This window comes from Haliotis rubra, unplaced genomic scaffold (assembly GCF_003918875.1).
Source record: "Haliotis rubra isolate DU_JTF1 unplaced genomic scaffold, ASM391887v1 Scf8, whole genome shotgun sequence".
NCBI classification, from domain to species: Eukaryota; Metazoa; Mollusca; class Gastropoda; order Lepetellida; family Haliotidae; genus Haliotis; species Haliotis rubra.
The window spans coordinates 4,489,367-4,510,919 of NW_025767523.1; the positions used below are offsets into that span (position 1 = coordinate 4,489,367).

Below are 21,553 nucleotides of genomic sequence, written 5' to 3' on the forward strand. Positions count from 1 at the left end.
AGATAGATACTGCTGTGTCTATAATGCCTATCTGTTTGAGATGTATTTCTGTTAGGGCTGTTATCTAGTGCAACCCAGGAATAGAAAATGCAGAATTGACTGGCCATACAATACAGATTTAATCTACCCTTGTGAATTATGTCATCTCTCACAAGACTGCCCCCTGGAGAGTCAGCAGTAGCATCTGTTTCCTTGATTAGTGTTTTGTACATCTTCAAGATAGATTTGTCATTGCAAAGAAAAAGTATACAATCCTCATTAAGAGGAAACAATTTCTGCCAGGAAAGTAGCATCTAAGTACATGTTGTCAGCATGACGTATTCATTTGGACAGCTTCTATGGTATCTAAGAATACCATATTCATCATATTAAGTGCACAGTGATCACGTTCTAGACCAATATGAATGTAATCTGATATCAATACTAAGCCAGAAAGTGGACATGACCATGCATATTATTGTGTGTGTATTATAGATGACTTACAGAAAGTGTGCAATTGTCTAGTAACTCCAACATTTGAACTGCAGATATTATCTTCTACTTCATTATTGACAGTAAAACTCATTGTGTATGGTTTAAGTTCAAAACATCCTTTTTGTCAATTTTGTAAGCATATTACAGCAAATACATTACCTTATTTTGTAAAGTACTGTTAGTCCCCATGGTATCTACAGATCTACCTTCAGTTGCTGTTGATCTATAGCCCGTTTTTATGTTGTAAATGTCCTTAATAGTATATGATTTTAGTTACCGGTACATGCTAGTTTTAAATTTCTTACTGTGATATTGTAGTTATTTTGGCAACAGGTTTTATGATATGAAATAACAATTTTATTAATTAAGTATGACCTGTTTTAGTCACGATAAGGCTGAAATATTGCTGATGTGACTTTAAATTTTAACTCACTCACTGTAAAGAACATTGTAATTGTGAAATTAAGATGTCCATAAAATTGAGTACCCTTTGGAGGAAATGCTACTGAACTGAAATTTTGATTATTGTTCACATCAAACAGAGTTGGCTTGCTGTAAATAAGCGACCAGGTGTTATTCTTAATTCGAAACGGGGCGGTGGGGTAGCCTAGTGGTTAAAGCGTTGGCTCATCATGGCAAAGACCCGGGTTTGAATCCCCACATGGGTACAATGTGTGAAGCCCATTTCTGGTGTCTCCCGCTGTGATGTTGCTGAAATATTGCTAAAAGCGGCGTAAAACCAAACTCAGTCAGTCAGTCAGTCTTAATCCGAAACACAGTAATTTGGCCGATTCATGAAGCAGAAGGATCGAGTCAGGTTATGCTGTCAAGGTGCCTTTACACAGAAGTGTAACCAGAAGCTTGGCAGATTTCCACGTGGGGATTTCAGGGCAGTGACATAGAAGTGTAGCCAGAAGCCTGGCAGATTTCCACGTGGGGATTTCAGGGCAGTGACATAGAAGTGTAGCCAGAAGCCAGGCAGATTTCCACGTGGGGATTTCAGGGCAGTGACATAGAAGTGTAACCAGAAGCCTGGCAGATTTCCACGTGGGGATTTCAGGGCAGTGACATAGAAGTGTAGCCAGAAGCCAGGCAAATTTCCATGTGGGGATTTCAGGGCAGTGACATAGAAGTGTAGCCAGAAGCCAAGCAGATTTCCACATGGGAATTTCAGGAATTTTAATGAGGACAGGGCAGTGCAGTGAATGACCTGATCTGTCATATACCTCAGCAGCATTGATTATTGTTTGTGAGAGGAAGGTCGGAGGTTCCGTCCCCAGCTGTGTCATACCAAAATATGTTAATTATAATACTTGTTGTTGCCTTGTCTGGTGCTCAGAATAAAGAGCATGAAACAAAGACTGGTTGTCTCACCATTAGACTAAAGCTTAGTCCCTGAATATATATAATGATAGTAACAAATAAACCCATTTAAATTGCTTGTGTACACCGGTACAGTGGCACATGTAAAATCACTTGCCCTGATAATTTTTCCTCTATACCGGCCGATTTTCTTGTTGATTTTTTAAAATAAACAATATGATTAACATTGGAAAGTCAACTGGACATTGGTACAGCGTGATATACAAATTTGCTTGCCCGACTGGAAACAACACTGGACTCGGACACTGGACTTTAGGTTATTTCCACCCCTGGTTCAGGGACTGTGAGACAGACTATGTCACCATCAGAATGCCATGTTTGAGTGGGGTGTCAACATTAAGCTGTGGCGTGGCCTTAAACCAGCATAGGTCTGGACTTACTAAGCACAATCATCCTCAACGTGCGCATATATACACATCACTTTATTAGTGAAATATGCTAACTCTGCTGTGTTTTCAATGGCTGGAAACATGGGTGGTGGGGTAGCCTAGTGGTTAGGGCATTTGTTTGTCACGCCAAAGACCCAGGTTCGATTCCCCACATGAGCACAATGTGTGAAGCCCATTTCTGGTGTCTTCCCGCCACGATATTGCTATAATATTGCTAAAACTTAAAACTGGCGTAATACAAAACTCACTCACTCACTCAATGGCTGGAAACACTGACCCAGATGTGATTATTCATTTGTTGCCTCTATCAACCTGGAGCTTTCCTGACTGCAAAACAACGTTAACTAGTATATGTTCTATCGTCTGCTCTCAAGTACCCAGTTTCCCCAGCCCATTACAATGCTTATCATTGTTATGGTATCAATGGGATTTATTCAGTGATGACCTGACCAGTTTCATTCCTGGAATCCCCAGCAATAGTTATGAATATATATGATACATTAAAAAATTAACAGCATGGAAAAGGTATAATGTTACAAACATGCAGCAGACTAGTTAACAAAACTGTGCAACTAACAATGTGATGTTATTGATCTGGTATTTATCATGGTAATGTTGTTTTGGGTTCTTCATGGACCACATGTCATTTCCATACTGAAAGTTCCTATCATTTGCGTACCACCATGACAACTGTATATTTGTACATTTTGTTGTAAGTAGATATGAAAGTCCCATCACTATACCCTCTTGGAGATATTGTACCAAAAGAATACATAGAAAGTACCTGTGTCATACAATAACTTAGCTTGAAGAGTTGTGTCCCTTGGTCGTGTAAAAATCAGTGATTTGGGGTTTGAATCCTAGATTTTTCACTGATTATGATCCTTGCTTTGTCAGCACATGCTTATGGGTTTAACCTCAGTGTAAATATTTAAGAACTGTAGGACTTCAGGATTTAGTCCCACTGAAGGGGTGATGGGGTAGCCAAGTGGTTAAAGCATTCTCTCGTCATGCGGAAGACCTGGATTCGATTCCCCACGTGGGTACAATGTGTGAAGCCCATTTCTGGTGTCCCCGCCAGTGATATTGCTGGAATATTGCTGAAGTGGTGTAAAGCTAACACTCACTCACTCACTATTACCACTGAATATGATTATGCAATGGTATAAAGCATAAACTGAAATACTGTTCAGAGGAGCAACTACCCACTGTCTCCCTTGTCATGAATCTGGAATCTTTAACATTTGGATCAGGACCAGGGTGCTGCTGTACCTTTACACTAAGACTACATTAAGTCTATGTTAAAGTAATGGAGTTACGGCCACCTTAGCGCTATGATCGCTTTGTACAACAGCTCCAACATCTCTTGGACTTCCCTGCTTAATGTTGAACACTGATACTTGATTAACCAGGTTCATTGAGTGTATATCCTTATTGACCAGTTACGTCACATAGCAGATAATGACTAGCTCCCTATCTGATGTTTGTAATGGTTGTGTGAATGGAGATAAGTCTGCTCACATGTTTTTTATCCCAATTTAACCATGGTTATTTTGTATGGTAATTAACAAAATTGGAATTGATAATTCTGAAGACTAAGAGAGAGTGCTTGATTATAATATATATGTGTGTAAGTTTCTACCTGAAGAAGTGAAATATGATGAACATATTTCCTGATGTTTCAAAATCTTGTTAGCTTGATATTAATCATGCGAAGACAGTGATTTGATATTTGTATTCCATGACAAGCATCTTTGAAGACACTCATGCCATATTTTAAAAAAATCTTGTTTGAAGTATGGGTCGCGGTGGGCGAGCTGGCTAAAGCGCCAAGCTAGTGATGCAGTGAGATTGAGGTGTCGGGATCAAGCCCACCTGTCACCGGGTGTAAAAACCTTGGAGTCCACTTTGTGTGCAGACTCTTTCAGTGTTGTCACAACCCCTAGTGTACAGTACACAACCCTGTGCACTTAAAAGAACCCAGAATCTGTTGGTATATGACCAGATGGTGGCCACATGAATACGTGCAAACACCTAGTTACGGGTACAGCAACATGCAGTAAACTTGGACAAAGTACTGTGACTATATGCGTCCCAGTCCACCCAGCGGTAAATGGGTACCTCAAAAGGATGGGAAAGCCGCAATAACTCGGTGTGCCTTGTGTCTGCAAGAGTTGTATGCTCCCCGGGGAGTTGAGATTGATAATACGATGTGCCATTGAGATTTACATCCAATGATCGAGGGAAGAAATACCAGTGCCTTGAGCATGTACTAGTTGCGTGGATATGTGCACTATATAAATATCCTGTGATAACAAAGTACATTTGTAATTTGAAGGTTCTCCTGCATTTCTTACAGTACTTGTTTCTGAAACGGTGAGCTAACATTTGTTTTATTATGTGTGTCAGCGAGGCAGTAGAGAGAAATCCAGAGAGTAGTTGGATTTGTGATCCAATTAACAAATGGAAGCCGCGCTCACAAAGTCACTTCATGACATGTGGGTACAGTTCTAATCTTGGTAATAGGTGTTCATGGAACGACAAAGATCTGAAGGGCCCTTGTGGCAATAGAGTAGGATCACCACCTAGATAGGCTATCTACTACCATTGTGTATCTGGTAATGTTGTTCAAATTAGTCAAATTTGTTGGTGTTGGATTCTGTTTCCAAGTAATAAAGTATGAGTAACAGCACTTTATGGGGATATATAGGTATAGTTTCCCGAACAAAGGTTGTGACACGAAGCTGGTCCTTCGTGTTCTCCCAGCTACTGTTTTGCTGAAGAATTATTGTCACTAATAGTGTTGGTAATTGGTTATATCTCATAATTGATGATTGGCTCGTTACAACCGATCAATCATCGAAAATAATTGGTTAGCATAATTTATCAAATGTTCCTGGTTATGTTTGTTAATGCACACAAAAATAAAGAAAAAAACAACTAGTTTTTTCCCCGCTTTTTTTGTGTGTGTTGTTTTTGTTTGTTTTTTTGAAATTGCACAAAATGCAGTTGCAAATTTCACTTCTTTCATGGATCTATGTTATGAACATAAATTTCCTGGGGCTTTTAAGATAATATCAATCATGACTTGGAACGAGCTTGTCGTGTGCTTAAATGTAACAGGTAAAACCAACCTTGTGAAAAATATTGTTAATGCAAACAAGTGTTCCAAAATTGTTGGGGCGATGGGGTAGCCTCGTGGTTAAAGCGTTAGCTCGTCACGCCGAAGACCCGGATTCGATTCCCCACATGGGCACAATATGTTAAGCCCATTTCTGGTGTCCCCCGCCGTGATATTGCTGGAATATTGCTAAAAGCGGCGTAAAACTAAACTCAGTCAGTCAGTCAGTCCAAAATTGTTTGTGTTCGATTATGAGAAAACATGATCGATTGCTTGGTCGTTTAGTTACAGGGACCAATCTTCAATTATTTCAATTAATTGGACCACCACTGGTCACTAATCCTCTGTCTTAGGTCTGTTTGAGAAAGCCAGATACTCTAGTTCCACAAAATAGTTATGTGAACAGTTTGCAAACTTTTTGCTTTACGCTCAAACATATGACATATACATCTGTGTACATGTCAAGGTACTTGCAGATTGTATATATGTGTATTGGTTGGAGTACATTGTCAGGATATATTACTACAATGCACATGACCTAAATAAATAAAGCCCAATGAATCAAAGGCTGTAGCATGACCTAAATGAAGAAAGTCCACTGGATCAAAGGCTTTATAATGTACTGCTAGCTGTGCTTTCACCAAGGAAATAATTGTAAGTTTTGGATCAAATAATTTAAGTATTTGTTAATTTTATTTACCTGAAGAAAACTGGAAAAGAATGTTTTAAGCCTGAGATAATTTCATTCTTGTTCTGAATTGATAATAAATTGGGTTTTCAATCCAATGATTAACACCTTTAACAGTTTGAACACAATTATGTGATAGATATGAATCAACTTTATTCCAAGGCTTTAAACGTGAAAAACTAGTAGCCCATCTTCCATAGCTGTCGACTCCTCAAAGTATAATCTATTTACTTACAAATTTTTATTTGGAATGCATTGGTGTTGCATGAAAAATTAGGACCACTTACACCAATGTGTGACAAGAGGCTTTTATTCATTCAGGAAGTGATGTAGCATGTTGGGTTTTGTAACATTTTCATGATTGACATGTATCACTGAAACCCGTTGACCAATGTGTCTCTTTTAAAACTTCACTGTCAGAGGATAAGACGATGGGGCTTAGGATCCCATAGGCAGCAATGCAGAGTTACATCCCCTACCCATACCAGGATCCAGCTGTCAAATTGAATTTCTCCATAACTTTATGTTTCCCCTAATTTGAGATTCTTGATCAGCACTGTACCCTTGATCATGTCTTTTAACGAGACATTAACTTCTATGCAGGGTTTTACGAGATGCGCAAATGTGCGTCCAGTATGCACAAATGTAGAGAATGGATGCAGAAAAAAGATGGATGCACAATATTATTCATTGTACAACACATCTATGACTTTGATGAATGTTTAGTTGTTTCTTTCAGAGCAGTTAGTTGCATCATTTCACCCATCAGTCCACGTGATCAATGATTAATTCCAGGCTTTTTACTTATCAAAACATACAGTTCTCTAAACAGCTACTTCACAGGACACTCGTATTGCCTGCAAGGACCCGTAAAACAAATAATTAGGGGTCGAGGTAAAGTCCTATGATGAGCAAGGTTTAACACTTTCTGAATTTCTTTCTGAAATGGTGGTTCTATTGTAAAACAATAGATAATCCACAACCAGACAAAGTCTTCAGTGACAGTGTTTGTTTAGTTGCACTATATGAAATGTGCCTGTGCACCCATTTCACTCAGCTCTGTATCACTGAAGCTGCTATAGTGCATTATGGTTGCACAATAGCCATGGTCGCAGCAAGCATGTGTAGTGACATTTAAGAAGCCATTATTTGTAGACCACCTACATTAACAAACACTTCAAAGTCTCAGTTGTTCATTTATTTTCTTCCAGAAAGCAAAGTGACTCCACTGGTGGAGTTAGCAGCGCAGGCCGTGGCTTGTCATATACCATTTGAAGTAGTGGAGCACTTCCCTCAGCCCATTCCTGAACAGCTGCAGCTGCGCATCGCGTTCTGGAGCTTCCCGGAAAATGAAGAGGATATTCGGTAATTGTCACAGAAATGGCTTTGTTAGTATGACAGGTTTCATAAATCAAGGAGCGTGTTGAATTTCAGATCAATAAATATTATTTAGAGTCTTTAAGTTAGATATTACCATGGGTTGTATTTGTTAATCATTGTTTATAGTTCCTTTGGGACCATTACATTTTTTAAGGGGTTTTATCAAAGTGTAAGGACTATAAATCTCTCTACCAATGTATCAAATTGAATAAAATGTGCTTCTGATTTATTTCCATAGATCTAAATGCTTCGTTCATTAACTTGTGAATAATGAATTGATTTGATGGGTAATAAATAAGCAGACATAAAGCATGCAAAGTCGGCAGTGTTCATAATACATTATTGTTAACATTGTTAAGGAGAGGCTCCACGAGAAGGAACACTACTGTTACACGTGGAGATGGCTAGTATTGATTGTTACAGCCATGTGACTGTGACTTTCATTGAAAAATTGATACTCTCATCATAACTGCACAGGATAATTGATCTAAACATACTGATTCTTTTCATTCTCATCTCCATGTTTAAAAGCTAGATTGTCAAAGAAGTGTTTTGAAGTAGGTGTGTATTGAGTCACACATGTTCGGTATTAGAACATTGGTTGTTTCTAAATGATTGTGAATCTTTGTTACTGGAGGTTTTTGCTGTTGTTTAAGCTCTTACGTGTTTCTCGGCTATAATTGCATGAAATTGGGAACAATATGAGCGTTATAGTACTTGCAGTGTTCCATATAGAGGCTGAAAGTCATTGGCTTGGGTCTTTGAATAACCTTATGCAAACAGCTAAAAACTTAGGTAGTCCTTAGATTCAACTACAATAGGAGTAACCTTCATTGGCTGAAGGACCTCCCTGAATTTCAAACTTGGGATTTTTTATTTAATGTTAAAAATTTTTAATGTTGATACATGTTATCATATATAAATATTGAAAAGAACATGGCTTGTATCAGTGTGCCTCTGTCACCATGTGATATATCATATATCTCCCAATATTACTTATACATAGAATTGTCTGATTTTTTGTCTCCCTGGCAGAAAATGCCTGTTAGAAGCTTCAGTTGTTTGACATAAGTTTTCCTCAAACAAGTCATCATCCGACAGGTTTGTTTTCTGTATGCAAGATGTTACCTGAGGAGTGTGTGAAAACGTGTGATATGTAATTGATTTGCTGTAAGGAGTTTGTGTTTCCACACAGACTGTACTCCTGCTTGGCTAATGGCAGTGCGGATGAGTTCACCAAGGGAGAGCATCTGTACAAGAGCAAGGCAGTCAGGGACGCTCTACAGATAGGTTTGTAGAGTGGAGAAAACATACTCAGCTTTGTCCTCAGTCATGGTTGTAGATGTAATTTAGAAATTGCTTTAGAGTAGTTTTATGTCAAAAAATAACCCCAATTCCTTTAGGAAGGAATGCTGAAATACATAATTTATACAGCCAATCATTCGGGCATGAATGTACAGGAAAGTTGAGGAGATATTGTAAATAATGTTAATATGCCCCGAGGACTGTTTTTGTGAGAAGGTCAGCGAACAAAATGTACAGTGGTGATGCAGTTCTGTGAATTGGTGAAAGTTTCAGAAATACAAAGGCAAAGAATGAGAAAATGTTTTATTACATCCTTTTCTGCAGCCACTTTTCTTTCTTTTTCTGTCCTTGATTGTAATTTATATAAGTATAAGTATAAAGTGTTTATTATATACTAAAGGCTGTTATGTTGCATTGCTATTATAAGCCAACCCATGTAGATTCCAAATTAGAACAGGTCCTACCTTTACTACCCATAAGAGGCAACTAACTTGATCAGGTGGTCAGGTTCAGTGACCTTTTGATTGCTTGTCATTATACCCAAATGCACAGATGTGTGCTCACAATATTAATCACTAGATTCTCTGATCCAGACATTTTTATTTTCAGGCTGCCATATGCATATTTTCAATTAACAATTATACTCTTGTACGAACACTCCATAGCACAGTAAACATATACGGATTGGCCACTAAAGTTTTGATACAACAGTAGTTATTGCCTATTTGTTTGATTAGGATTAAATTGGTTGAGTTAATGGGTATATACCCGGTAACCTACTGCTGAATTATTGTGTCAGGAGTAGCAGGTTTTGGACATGATAAATATACTCAGTCACATTGTTATGGTAGACTGAAGATAAGTTTCACTTGTTATCACTGTCATACTTTGAAATCTCTTCATTTTTAATGGGGGTGGTGGGGTCATCTAGTGGTTAAAGCGTTAGCTTGTCACGCCGAAGACCCAGGTTCAATTCCCCACATGGGTACAATGTGTGAAACCCATTTCTGGTCACCCCCGCCATGATGTTGCTGGAATATTGCTAAAAACGGCATAAAACCATACTCACTCACTCACTCATTCTTAATGACTTTCAAAATTCATACACAGGCCTTTGTCCCACATTTTGATCTTTTGTTGATAATGTTTCTGATTGTTCTGATCAGTAATTTACTGATGCTACTCTGTGGGACATTCTTTCATTTATGAGGAACAGCTAAACCCTATAATGACTGGGGTTTTTCATCACTCCTGTGAGGGTACAGTCGACTGAGGCTCGATATGGTGCTCTACAGCATTATGTGTCTGTGATTGCTGGTTCAAGACCCAGATTGCCATGATAATGTTTCTAAGTTTGCAGTCACCTACCCATGCTCTCATAAACACCTGGATGGTGGGTTAGCCTAGTGGTTAAAGTGTTCACTCGTCACGCTGAAGACCCAGTTTCGAATCCTCACATGGGTACAATGCGTGAAGCCCATTTCTGGTGTCCCCTGCCGTGTTATTGCTCACACAAAACATCTAAGACCTGCAACTTGTGTGTCTTTCTTGCTTAATCAGATTTACAAACTGTAATATATATGGTGTTAAACCCAGCTCACTCACTCAGTGAATTACACTTGTCGAAGCAGTGACAACACCAAAGGTTTCTACCTGTAATATGAACACCTTGACTCTGATTACCAGTCTATGATCATCCAAAGGGAGTATGTTGATCATGGTAATATTTCCTGTTGCAGGCTTCCATCTGAGTGCAACTGTCATCCATCTGAACCTGACGCAGACCCAGGGTAAAGGAAGCTACAATGTTGCCGTGGTCTTTGACCGGCGGCGCATCTCCTCATGCACATGCACTTGCAACAGCAGTCCCTCTTGGTGTTCGCATATTGTTGCATTATGTCTATATCGTATACATCAGGTGAGACTTTACAGGTGTATCATGCTGAACTGTCTTTGTGTAGGTTCATGCAGTCAGTCATGGAATTGGACTTTATTACTGATAACCATGGTTAAGTCTTGTTGCTGTTAGAACTTTAAAATGTTTCAGTTATGTATGACTTTAGCCATTTGTAGTAGCTTTTATCTGAATATATTCTCTTTATTTTCATTACATCCATGTCATTATATATGGTAAAGTAAGCAAAATAATGTTTTCTCCATAGCAGATTTTAATGTTATCTTTTGGGAAAAAAAAAAACAGAATTTGTAATGTGTTGATTATTGTATGTGCTGAACCCCTATGATAAACCCCATCTTTGTTTTAAATTTTTAGGCTACGTCAGTATGTTTGCGAGCACCAGTGTCCGAGTCACTTTCACGTCTTCATAGAGATCAACTACAGAAATTTGCTCAGTATCTTATTACTGAACTGCCACAACAAGTAAGTCAGTAATTATCTCCCTTAGACTGCTATCAGCAAACAAGTATCACATTTCACCACTGTCCCAGATACTTGTGATTTGGTAGAGTTTTGTCATACCTCATCTATTTCATGTGCATGGATTTCTTTGTTTTGAAATATTTTTATGAACATAGTTTATTTCCTATTGATAGTATCGGATCAATTTTCCATACACCATTACAGAGTTTTAATAGCTGTGGTATTATGTATACCTGTACTGCTACCTATAAACATTAGATACTTGTCACTACACAGAGTTAAGCATTGTTCCATAGTGTTTTCCTAACACAAACAACCCTATCATAATGTATTTTAATTGATTTCTTATGAGACCTAATTTGCTTCCTAAACCACTAGCCTTCAAATATGTGTACTCATATTTTCAGTCAAGCAACTTTTTATGTACTTTTCGCATGGAATCATGCAAAAAACAATATGTGTTTTGGTCACAATCTTTACAGCTCCAGTTCCCAACTAGATAAGTAAATATATTGTTGCTTAAAAAGATACATCAATATTTTATAGAGACTAATCAAAACTTTTGTGAAATAGCTGTGATATTGTTGAAATATTGCTAAAAGTAGCATAAACCTCAACTCACCCACTCACTCACTCACCGACAGTTATGGTCTGTGCTTAAAATTAGGGTCACTATTCTCTTAGTTTTGCCATCTCCAGATACCCTAGGATGATACAGTCCAGGAATATTATCATTTAGCAGATATTTATAAATACTACCTTTAGAATAGAGTACTGAAATGTATGTCAACGGGGTAAAACTTCATGACTTTGTTTCAGATTTTACCAACAGCTCAACGGCTTCTAGATGAACTGTTATCTTCTCAGGAAACAGCTATAAATACAGTGTATGGGGCACCAGGTCAGTGCTTTAGTCCATACAGTGGTGTGGTTAAGGTTCGTGTTTCTGATTTGAGCAATAGTATGATTGGCTTGTACTACATGGAACAATACACTTTTCCATTTGACCAGCAGTATGCTTGGCTTGTGCCATGTGGAACAGACCCATGAAGATCCAGGTTAGAATTGGTCTTCAGTAACCTGTGCTTGTCTCAGTGGCAACTAACAGGATGGGATGGTCAGGCTCACTGACTTGGTTGACACGTCATCGTATCCCAGTTGCATAGATTGAGTATCCCAGTTGCTCATGCTGTTGATCACTGGATTGTCTGGTCCACACTTGATTATTTACAGACTGCCACCATATAGCTGGAATATTGCTGAGTGTGGCGATAAACAAGAAACCAACCAACTTGATGGGTATAAATGGTATAAATCCAATTCTCACCAAAGATTTTGATCAATTGTGGACATGGTGACAAGTGAATTCAAAACATTTTATTCACTGTAGAATCGAATCTTCCAGCTGCTTCTGTAGCCAGCTAACTCTTCTTTGCTGTAATTTTGGCCATTTTTATGTAAAGAGAAATCCCTGGGATAAGTGTTGCACGAGAACACAGGTTATTTTCTATTGATTGCTGTATTTCCAGATCCTACTGCTGGGCCTCCTGCAAGTGAGCAGACCTCATGGTGTTTAGATGAAACAACGCTTCATGAAAATGTGAAGAAAACTCTAGTCAAGTTCTGTGTCCCATCTCCAATAGTATTTAGGTGAGTCACTGGGAAGTGATCAGGTAAAGGTTCATGATCTCTAAGGAGTGATCATTTGATATTATATGTCACTATAACTTTGAATATTTAATTCTAAATATGTCATGATATGGCTATCTCCCAATTGGATACATATCACAATGCTTTGTTCATATGTGGATTCATTTAATGTAGCATGATGATTTTGAATATTAAATACTAGCTATGGCATGGTACAACAATCTCCTTATGGGATGAATTTCACAATACTTTGTTCACAATCCAATGCATATTGTGATTGCGTATAAACATTTAATCATATATGATTTTGAATATTGAATATTAGCTATGGCATGGTACAACAATCTCCTTATGGGATAAATTTCACAATACTTTGTTCACAATCCAGTGCATGTTGTGATTCTTAATTCACAACACATTTGGATGAATCTGTCATATTTTTTAAGCCATAATGACTATAAGAAGGATTGAGAATTCACATTTCCTTCCATGATTGATATATACAACTGCACTGTCAACACCTTTTAGAAATAATGTTGAACAGAATTCTAGTTTTAATACTATGCACATTGTTCAGTGTAGATGTAGGGTTAATTAGTAACAACCAGAATTGTGTAGAACACTTATAATACCCATTTTGCCAAGTGAGTCTTCTGTGAAACAATAAAGGATTAAAATATGTGGGACAAGATTAAAATAGGTTGTCAATGAGACATTGTTTAAAAAAACGCAGCTGTTGGTGGCGGTGGGGTTGGGGTGGTTGTAAAATCCTAAATATATCCGAGAATAAAATACAATAAAATAATGGCTACAGAAGTGTTGTAAAGAATGCATGGCAGGGAAATACGGTATTAAATAATATTTCAAGAGAGTAGTTATTAAATGCACGATTCACAGTATATTAATTATTTAACCCTATTGGCGTTGATAAATATCTTTAATGCCTCATCATGTGTATATCCCTATTTGATGACTACTTGTATATATTTAAATTGCATAATCAAATTTAGATTTATGGATGAGAAAGAAACTTGATTTTGCACGTTAACTTGTATCTACTTGTAGATTACTTTAATGATAAAGTAAGACAAAATCACTCCATGACCTAAAAGAGATATCAGTATGTTGAGCTCTGCAATGGGCATGACAGACTGTAACGGCAACGGCATATGCCAAGGGAAACCACTCCCATCTTTAGCATGATAAAGTAAAATTATCTGCTCTTGAGTTAATGAAAAGGTCAATGCCATTGTTAATCGTGATCGCGGACACCATTCACTATTATCCTTTCCTGGATTATCAAGAAGGTATGTTGTTTCACACTTATTCCAACATTGAATCGGTGGGAATAGTACTTTGTGATATCGACTGATAGTTATGTGTTTCACTACAGTAAATAACAATGCATCCGGGACGTTAAATCAGTTGTGCATTCTCCGTGTTGCTGAAGTGTTCGAGGCTTAACCACACAGTTTTATGCAATATAAATGCAATCTCCAAACGTGAAAGCTGATTATTTGCGTGAAACAGACACTAATTTGAATGCCATTTCTAAGATGACTAAAATGATCTTAGCTCCTTACAATTGGTCTGGACCAATTGTAAGTTTCGATTGTAACTTACAATGATCTTAGCCCTTACAATTGCTTTGTGCAAGTAGATGGCGATTGTAACCCGAAGCCTAAGATCGCGATCTTAAGGAATTACAATAATTGTAGCGCTAAGATCGTTCTGTGCAAGTGGGCCCAGGTCCCTTCATCAGGTGAACTGGCAGTTAGGACTATGACGTCGTCACTATGACGTCATAACTGAGTTATGACGTCACAATGCAAGTGACATCATAGTACACTAGGGAGAGTACTGTATAAGTGAGTTTGAAGAGTTAATTACATAATGATGAAATTCATGCTAATACACAACAACTGCTATTAACACATTTGCCCGGAGGAGTGTCTTAATTCTCTAGCGGTACAGCAATTAAGACACTCCTCCGGGCAAATGGAAGAGGATCTAGTAATGGAAGCCCCAACCCTAGAGGATGTGTATACCAAATACCATGCAGCTGTGGTGATCAATATATTGGCGAGACTCTCAGGCCCATTAACACCCGGGTTGCTGAACACAAGTCATCAGTATGCAAACAAAATGATAAGTCAGCTATATCGGAGCACAAGGCAAATAACCCAAGTCATGTAATCATGTGGAACGATATTAGGTGATTTCGAAATAACAATGACTGGCGTCGGAGAAAACTACAGGAAGCTGTCGAGATAAGGAGACATAAACCAGCAATTAATCGTGATCAAGGTGTATACCTGCCAAGTGCATGGGACCTCTTGATTAACTTTTGATGAACTTTAGATACAAGAAAAAACGAGTCTACTATTCTTTTTGGAAAGCCTGCTATCAAGGAACCTTTGTGTTATTAGCAGTTGTTGTGTATTAGCATGAATTTCATCATTATGTAATTAACGGAGCACCTTTAGAATACAGCACCACAACTTCTCGTGAGGACGATCTCTGCCGTAGGTCACGTGTCATTAAGACAAGCAACCAGTTTGTGAGAACCCGTCGGACGCGAACCCGCGACCTTCGGATTGTTAGCTCGACAGCTAACCGACTGAGCTACGTCCACACTGTTGCACTTTGTGCAAATTTATCGAGTCATTCCTGTGACGTCACGGAAATGAACGGAAAGAGTCGAATAGGTCACGGACAATTACGAATGCTACGGTAGACTTGGTGTCATCGCGATTTTATTCTACGGACAGTTGCCGAATGGATCCGATGCCATTTGGCACACTCGTCCCATTCCGTAATCTACAAATTAACGTAAAGCGTGGAATGAGCCCGATATGTCTCAAACGGAAAAGGGTTGTTGGCGTCAGGCGTCAGGAGCGTAGATTTCACGGTGTATGCATGAATGGCGCTTTTATATAAATCTGTGATTTTGTGACAGAAAAGTGATGTAGGGAACACTGTAAAGATAATGTGGATCGCAATAAGGAGCGAGGGAGACATGAGCATGTGTAGTGACGGCCGCGAAGGTGAGTTAGCCTCCTCGAATCATTACTTTACAAAATTTATGTTGCTTAGCGTGTGAAAGAGGCTTCAGTGCAAATTCAGGCCAATTTCCATTAGCCCAAAATTTCTACATTAACCCATTTCATAATGTACTTTCGGCGCTTTTGGTTTCCCGTTTTTTGTGTGAAAAAAAAGTATTAAAATGAAAAAAGAAAAACAACAAATGGTACTCACGTATTACACCGGACATGTACCTACTATATTGGATTAGGTCCCTAACCCTAACCCTAACCCTAAACCCTAAACCCTCAGCCCTAACCCTAACCCTAACCCCTTGAAATAATCCTAATAAATAGAATGCATTGACCGAACCACCGGACATGTACCTACTATATTGCATTAGGTCCCCAACCCCAACCCCAACCCTAAACCCTAAACCCTAAACCCTAATCCTAGCCCTAACCCTAATCCCTTGAATTAATCCTAATAAATAGAATGCATTGACAGAACCGGCACAAACACGACTGGCGTGTCTAGTGTAATGCATTATTAACGCTTCGAAATAAAAAATACTAATAAAACACTTTTCTGTGTAATGGTGCAACTTACTGAATGACAAAAATATATATGTAAATTTAAAAAATTACAAATTACAAAATACACAACACTTAACACCCCAGCAGCCCGTAATACAAATAAATATGAGCGGATTAGTGAAAAAAGAAAAATATTTCAAACTGGTGCTTGCAAAATATTGCGCATCCGCCGGTATACAACTACTGGAAACTCTCAACATCGTTGGCCTTATGCAATGACATAGCTCGTAGAGATGAAACGACAGTGAGCAGAGCTTATACGCGCTCGCTGAGCCAGACAACCGTGTTGCCATGCAGGCGTCATAGGGCATTGTTTCGAAATCGTTCTTTCGAACACAATCACATTACATTACGTAAAAGGGTATTATGACGTATTTTTAAAGTTTGTGGTGCTGTATTCTAAAGGTAGGCCTAATTAACTCTTCAAACTCACTTATACAGTACTCTCCCTAGTGTACTGTGATGTCACTTGCATTGTGACGTCATAACTCAGTTATGACGTCATAGTGACGACGTCATAGTCCTAAGTGCCAGTTCACCTGATGAAGGGACCTGGAATGGTCTCGAAACGTTGTGAGAGAAATTAAAAAAGAAGTTTAATCCATAAAAGAATCTTGGACAAGATTAAAATACTAATCAAAGAAAGTCTGTATCATATTTTGTATCATCTAATAATATTTTCAATGTATTGATGAGTTGTGACATCCCCAGTAAATACTTTCTATAGTAGTTTGACATACCTTGAACCCTAGTAGATCATATACTGTAAACGTATTATATTTCGCGCAGGTTTTATTTTTGCGCTTTTTGCGCAAAACATTTTAGCTCGAAAATTTATACACCGCGAATAAACCTGTCATTCATTCAGTCTATCCACGCCAGCTTCCTGAGTTGTTACCATAACACATCACGCTTGAAGACAGAAATCAACGGGAATCTTAAAATGACGACTGATCATACTTAACTGTCGCTGTAATGGATTTCCCAAAACATAATTAAATAATGAGCCAAATCCCATTGCCTTAATTAGCTTAAAACAGCAATGTGTTTGTGGCGCCATGGAAATTGGTCACATGACATGGTTTGATACAAAACAGATTACCTATGCTTAACAACCTGCCCCCCCTCTTTCAACAGTGATGTGAACTACCTATCAGCCAGTGCACCTCCTGCAGCTGCAGAATGGCAGAGTCTACTACGGCCACTGAGGGGGAGAGAGCCTGAGGGCATGTGGAACTTGTTGTCCATTGTGAGGGAGATGTTCAAGCGACATGACAGCAATTCTGTACCCCTGTTGGAGATTCTCACAGATGAGGTTCTACAGTGTGAACAGGTACACTAAAGGAGCAAGACACCTTTCTTATAGGGATTGGTCCCAACCCCAGGCTTTGGAGAGGATAATGGTTTTACTTTATCAATACACAATGCCTTTTGGAAAGTGGCCACTTCAATCGCTCATTTTAAAATGTCACGGTGGCTTTTTTTTGTATGTATCTTTCTTACTTAAGTACAAATTTTAGTACTTTTGTTTTCTGACATGGTGAGGCACCAAATTGCCAGTGCACCAATTCATCAGTCTAACTCAGACAGACTAAGAAAGGTTATTATCAAATGTAACGTTTGTTACAGTGTTAAATTGGTTACACCCTCTGACCTTGATGACTGTGTATTGTCGTACTATCAAATGGTAGCAGTCAGTTGCTGTCAATCACTGTTTTTCAAATCCCAGGCTCGATTATTTACAAGTAGTCAGGATATCATGATGCCGCCGACTGATTACACCAAACTCATCAAGCGTATCATGAAATTCCGTAGCAATGATTAATGTTGTGTAAACATCATCATATTATTTTCAACAAGTACTCCTGGATTATCACACATATTCTCACCACTCTAATGCTTTACCAGTAACAGGTAGCATACTGCTGTCACTAAATTGATTGGATTCATGTCTAAGAGGGGTGGCGGGGTAGCCTAGTGGTTAAAGCATTGGCTCGTCACGCCGAAGACCCAGTTTTGATTCCCCACAAGAGTGCAATATGTGAAGCCCATTTCTGGTGTCGCCTGCTGTGATATTGCTGGAATATTGCTAAATGCGGCGTAAAACCAAACTCTCACCCACTCTCTTATTTCTAAGATTATGTACACATGAAATGTGATCTTGCAATTAGTAAATGAAAATGTAATAAGTTTTTCTTCCTTACCAGATACTGATTTGGTGGTTTGCCACAAAGGCCTCAGCTTCTAATAACAGTAATGCTGTACACTGTAGCCGAAGTGGAAACAGCTCTGCAAATGCCACCCAGCACGCTGCTGCGAGTCTGTGTGAAGAAATAGTAACTCTGTGGCGACTAGCTGCTCTCAATCCTAAGCTCTCACCGATTCAAGCTGATGATCTATGCACCAAGTTCAAGGAGTGGCACATCCAGACAATAGAGAAAGTCAGGAAAGCTCGCGGATCTAATTCCAGCAGTTCAGGAGGAAACATTAAGAAGAGTGACATCGAAAACTTTCCTGGGTTCAAACCCTCTATTGAGGCTTGTCAGATGACATGGGAAGACTACCCTATTCCTGGGGTAACCTACTCAGACAAAGATGGATCTCGGTATGTGTATCACTTCAGCTCTAAGGGCTCTGATGGGGAGGGAAAGAAACCATCCAGGGTGCAACCAGTCACTATATGCTCAGAAGACATTATTAGCACTGATAATTCTCGAACTCTTGCTCATTCCCAAAGATCTCAGGATGCACGGGCACGTGCCCGCCATGAAGGACGACCGATGAATATGCGGAGAGACTCTGCCATCAATGATGGAGCAGCAAGCTCAGGTTCAGAAGGGTTTTGTGAGCCCGAACGTGGATTTCGGGACTCTGATTCTAGTTACGATAACAAAGGATTTCACTCTAGGAGTAACTCCTTGGATGAGCCAGATCCTGGCCATGTATACCCAGGCCAGGTCTCACACAGGGAGAATGTACGTGTCATGGTGCATCAAGACAGTGATGTGTTCGATGATGGGGTAGTAGACGACCGGCCAGACCCTGTTGGTCAGGATCTGGCCAACCCAAGCCCCCAGGAAGAAGGGGCCATGCTGTGCCCTGGAGCTTCAGCGCAATCTAGTCAAAGTCTTGAAGCTGGTGCCCCTGCTGTTCGGCCTGTTGAACAATCTACCTCAGAATCCCAGCAGTCTAGTGATGAGTATCAGATGTATTTCTATGACCCCAAATCAAAGCTGACTGATGCAGACAAGAAGAAAAAGGACAAGAATGAGGAGCCTAACTATTTTGCTGGCCTGAAGAACCCACAGGAGGTCGGCAAAATCCCGGAGAAGAACCCTTCATCTCAGGATGTAAGTTACATATACCATTAAAAAAAGTAGGGGATATTCCATTTTGCGAGCATACCACTAGCCAATGCCAATGCAAATGAGAAAAAGTAATATATATCCATACAGATGAAACATTTCCAAAGGAATGAAATAAATTGTCACATTTTCCCTTAATTTCTCTTCATCATCTTTTTCCTCCTTGGCTTCATCATTTGCATTTTATCAATCTTGTAAATCAAATATGCCTTACTTTTTTGAATGGTATATATCTCAGATTGTTTTCCCTCAATAACTATCATTTAACACTGTCTTTGTAGAATCAAAATTCCAATTAATCAAATCAATATCTGAAAATATGTCTACATGTCTGAAGGTCAGTGATGATTTCTTCAGTTACTAGTTATGGTTTTATTAGGCTTCCTAGCTGGTTCAAAAATTTGTAATCCAGTTTCTGTGATTCTAGTTTAATATCATAAATAATCAGTTGTATTTTTGTTAATGAAACTATTATTAATAACAGGTTCGAATTGTTAAACATTACATTAAGTTCACAAGATTATATAATGGATTATTGACAGGAATTATTGTGGAGAGAATTCTTCTGTTTGGATACTTAAACTGTAGCTATTTCCACTGTTTTTATGTCATGAAAGCAGTGTTTCTGATACAAACAGTGTTAGGCAAATTATTTCAATTCTTCACATATCTATATGGTTGCGATACATGACTTCCAAATCACATGATTCACATATAGAAACAAGATCATTAACTTTTATTGTAGTAGGCATTTTCTTCAACTGTTTCAAAGAAACCTGTGTATAACTGAGAGGAAAATTACTTCATGCATGACATTCTAATTGTAATCAAGATGACAAAAGTGGCATTAATCTCTCTTCTCCACCAACAGAACTTCCAAACCTCTGCTCCTCTGTCGCATATACTGTTTGCTCGGGCAGAGGCCCTCCATGCACATGGCCACACGAAAGAGGCCTGTGAGTTGGCCAAGCAGTTAGCCGAGGACTTGCTGACCAACCCACCAGACCTAATAGCTGAGTCGGCCAATGTGCCAACACCGAAGTGTGAGTAGCCTTTTTGTCCCCCGCCGCAACCTGGAACGTGGGAATGTATTCAGCGGTGTCCGTACATACGTACGTCCCGATTCTTATTAGTGCGATATCTCATGAACTGTTGTACCCAATGTATTCAAATTTGTTGACAGCCTACATTGGGGGATTACACAGACACCAGTCGATTTGGGTGACCTTCACCTTATTTTCAAGGTCACCACGACACTTTGAGCACTTTTCAAACTCTTGTTATGGATATCTCATGAACTGTTGTACCCAGTGTCTTCAAATTTGGTGACAGCCTACATTGGGGGATTACCCAGACATCAGTTGATGTGGGTGACCTTGACCTTATATTCAAGGTCACCACGACACTGAGCACTTTTCAAACTGTTGTTAACGTGATATCTCATGCACTGTTGTAACCAATGTCTTCAAATTTGGTGATAGCCTACATTTGGGGATTACGCAGACAGCAGTTTATTTGGGTGACCTTGACCTTATCTTCAAGGTCACGACGACACTTTGACCACTTTTCAAACTGATTTAAACGCAATATCTCATACAACATTGCACCCAATGTTTTCAGTTATGTTGACAGCCTACATAGGGTGATTATGCAGACACCAGTTATTATCAGGCATCTTGTATGTGACCAAAAAATAAAAAGTAGTAAATATAGATATTCCATTCTTTAGCGCCGGGAGACAATGCCATATCAGTGGCAAGCACTTGTCTTTCTTCATTCAGAGTTGTTTTCATAATAT

The 21,553-nt window shown here is 39.0% G+C and overlaps 1 protein-coding gene across 1 annotated transcript in view; it reads left to right on the top strand.

Moving 5' to 3' along the window:
• The window catches only part of LOC124261390 (zinc finger SWIM domain-containing protein 8 homolog), a 59,248-nt gene that overhangs the window by 21,550 nt on the left and 16,145 nt on the right, over positions 1-21,553 (top strand). The window contains 9 exon segments of the mRNA XM_046695704.1: positions 7,267-7,420; positions 8,631-8,725; positions 10,480-10,658; positions 11,013-11,120; positions 11,940-12,021; positions 12,650-12,770; positions 17,528-17,723; positions 18,598-19,740; positions 20,627-20,798. Of these exon segments, the coding sequence (XP_046551660.1) occupies positions 7,267-7,420; positions 8,631-8,725; positions 10,480-10,658; positions 11,013-11,120; positions 11,940-12,021; positions 12,650-12,770; positions 17,528-17,723; positions 18,598-19,740; positions 20,627-20,798 (2,250 nt within the window).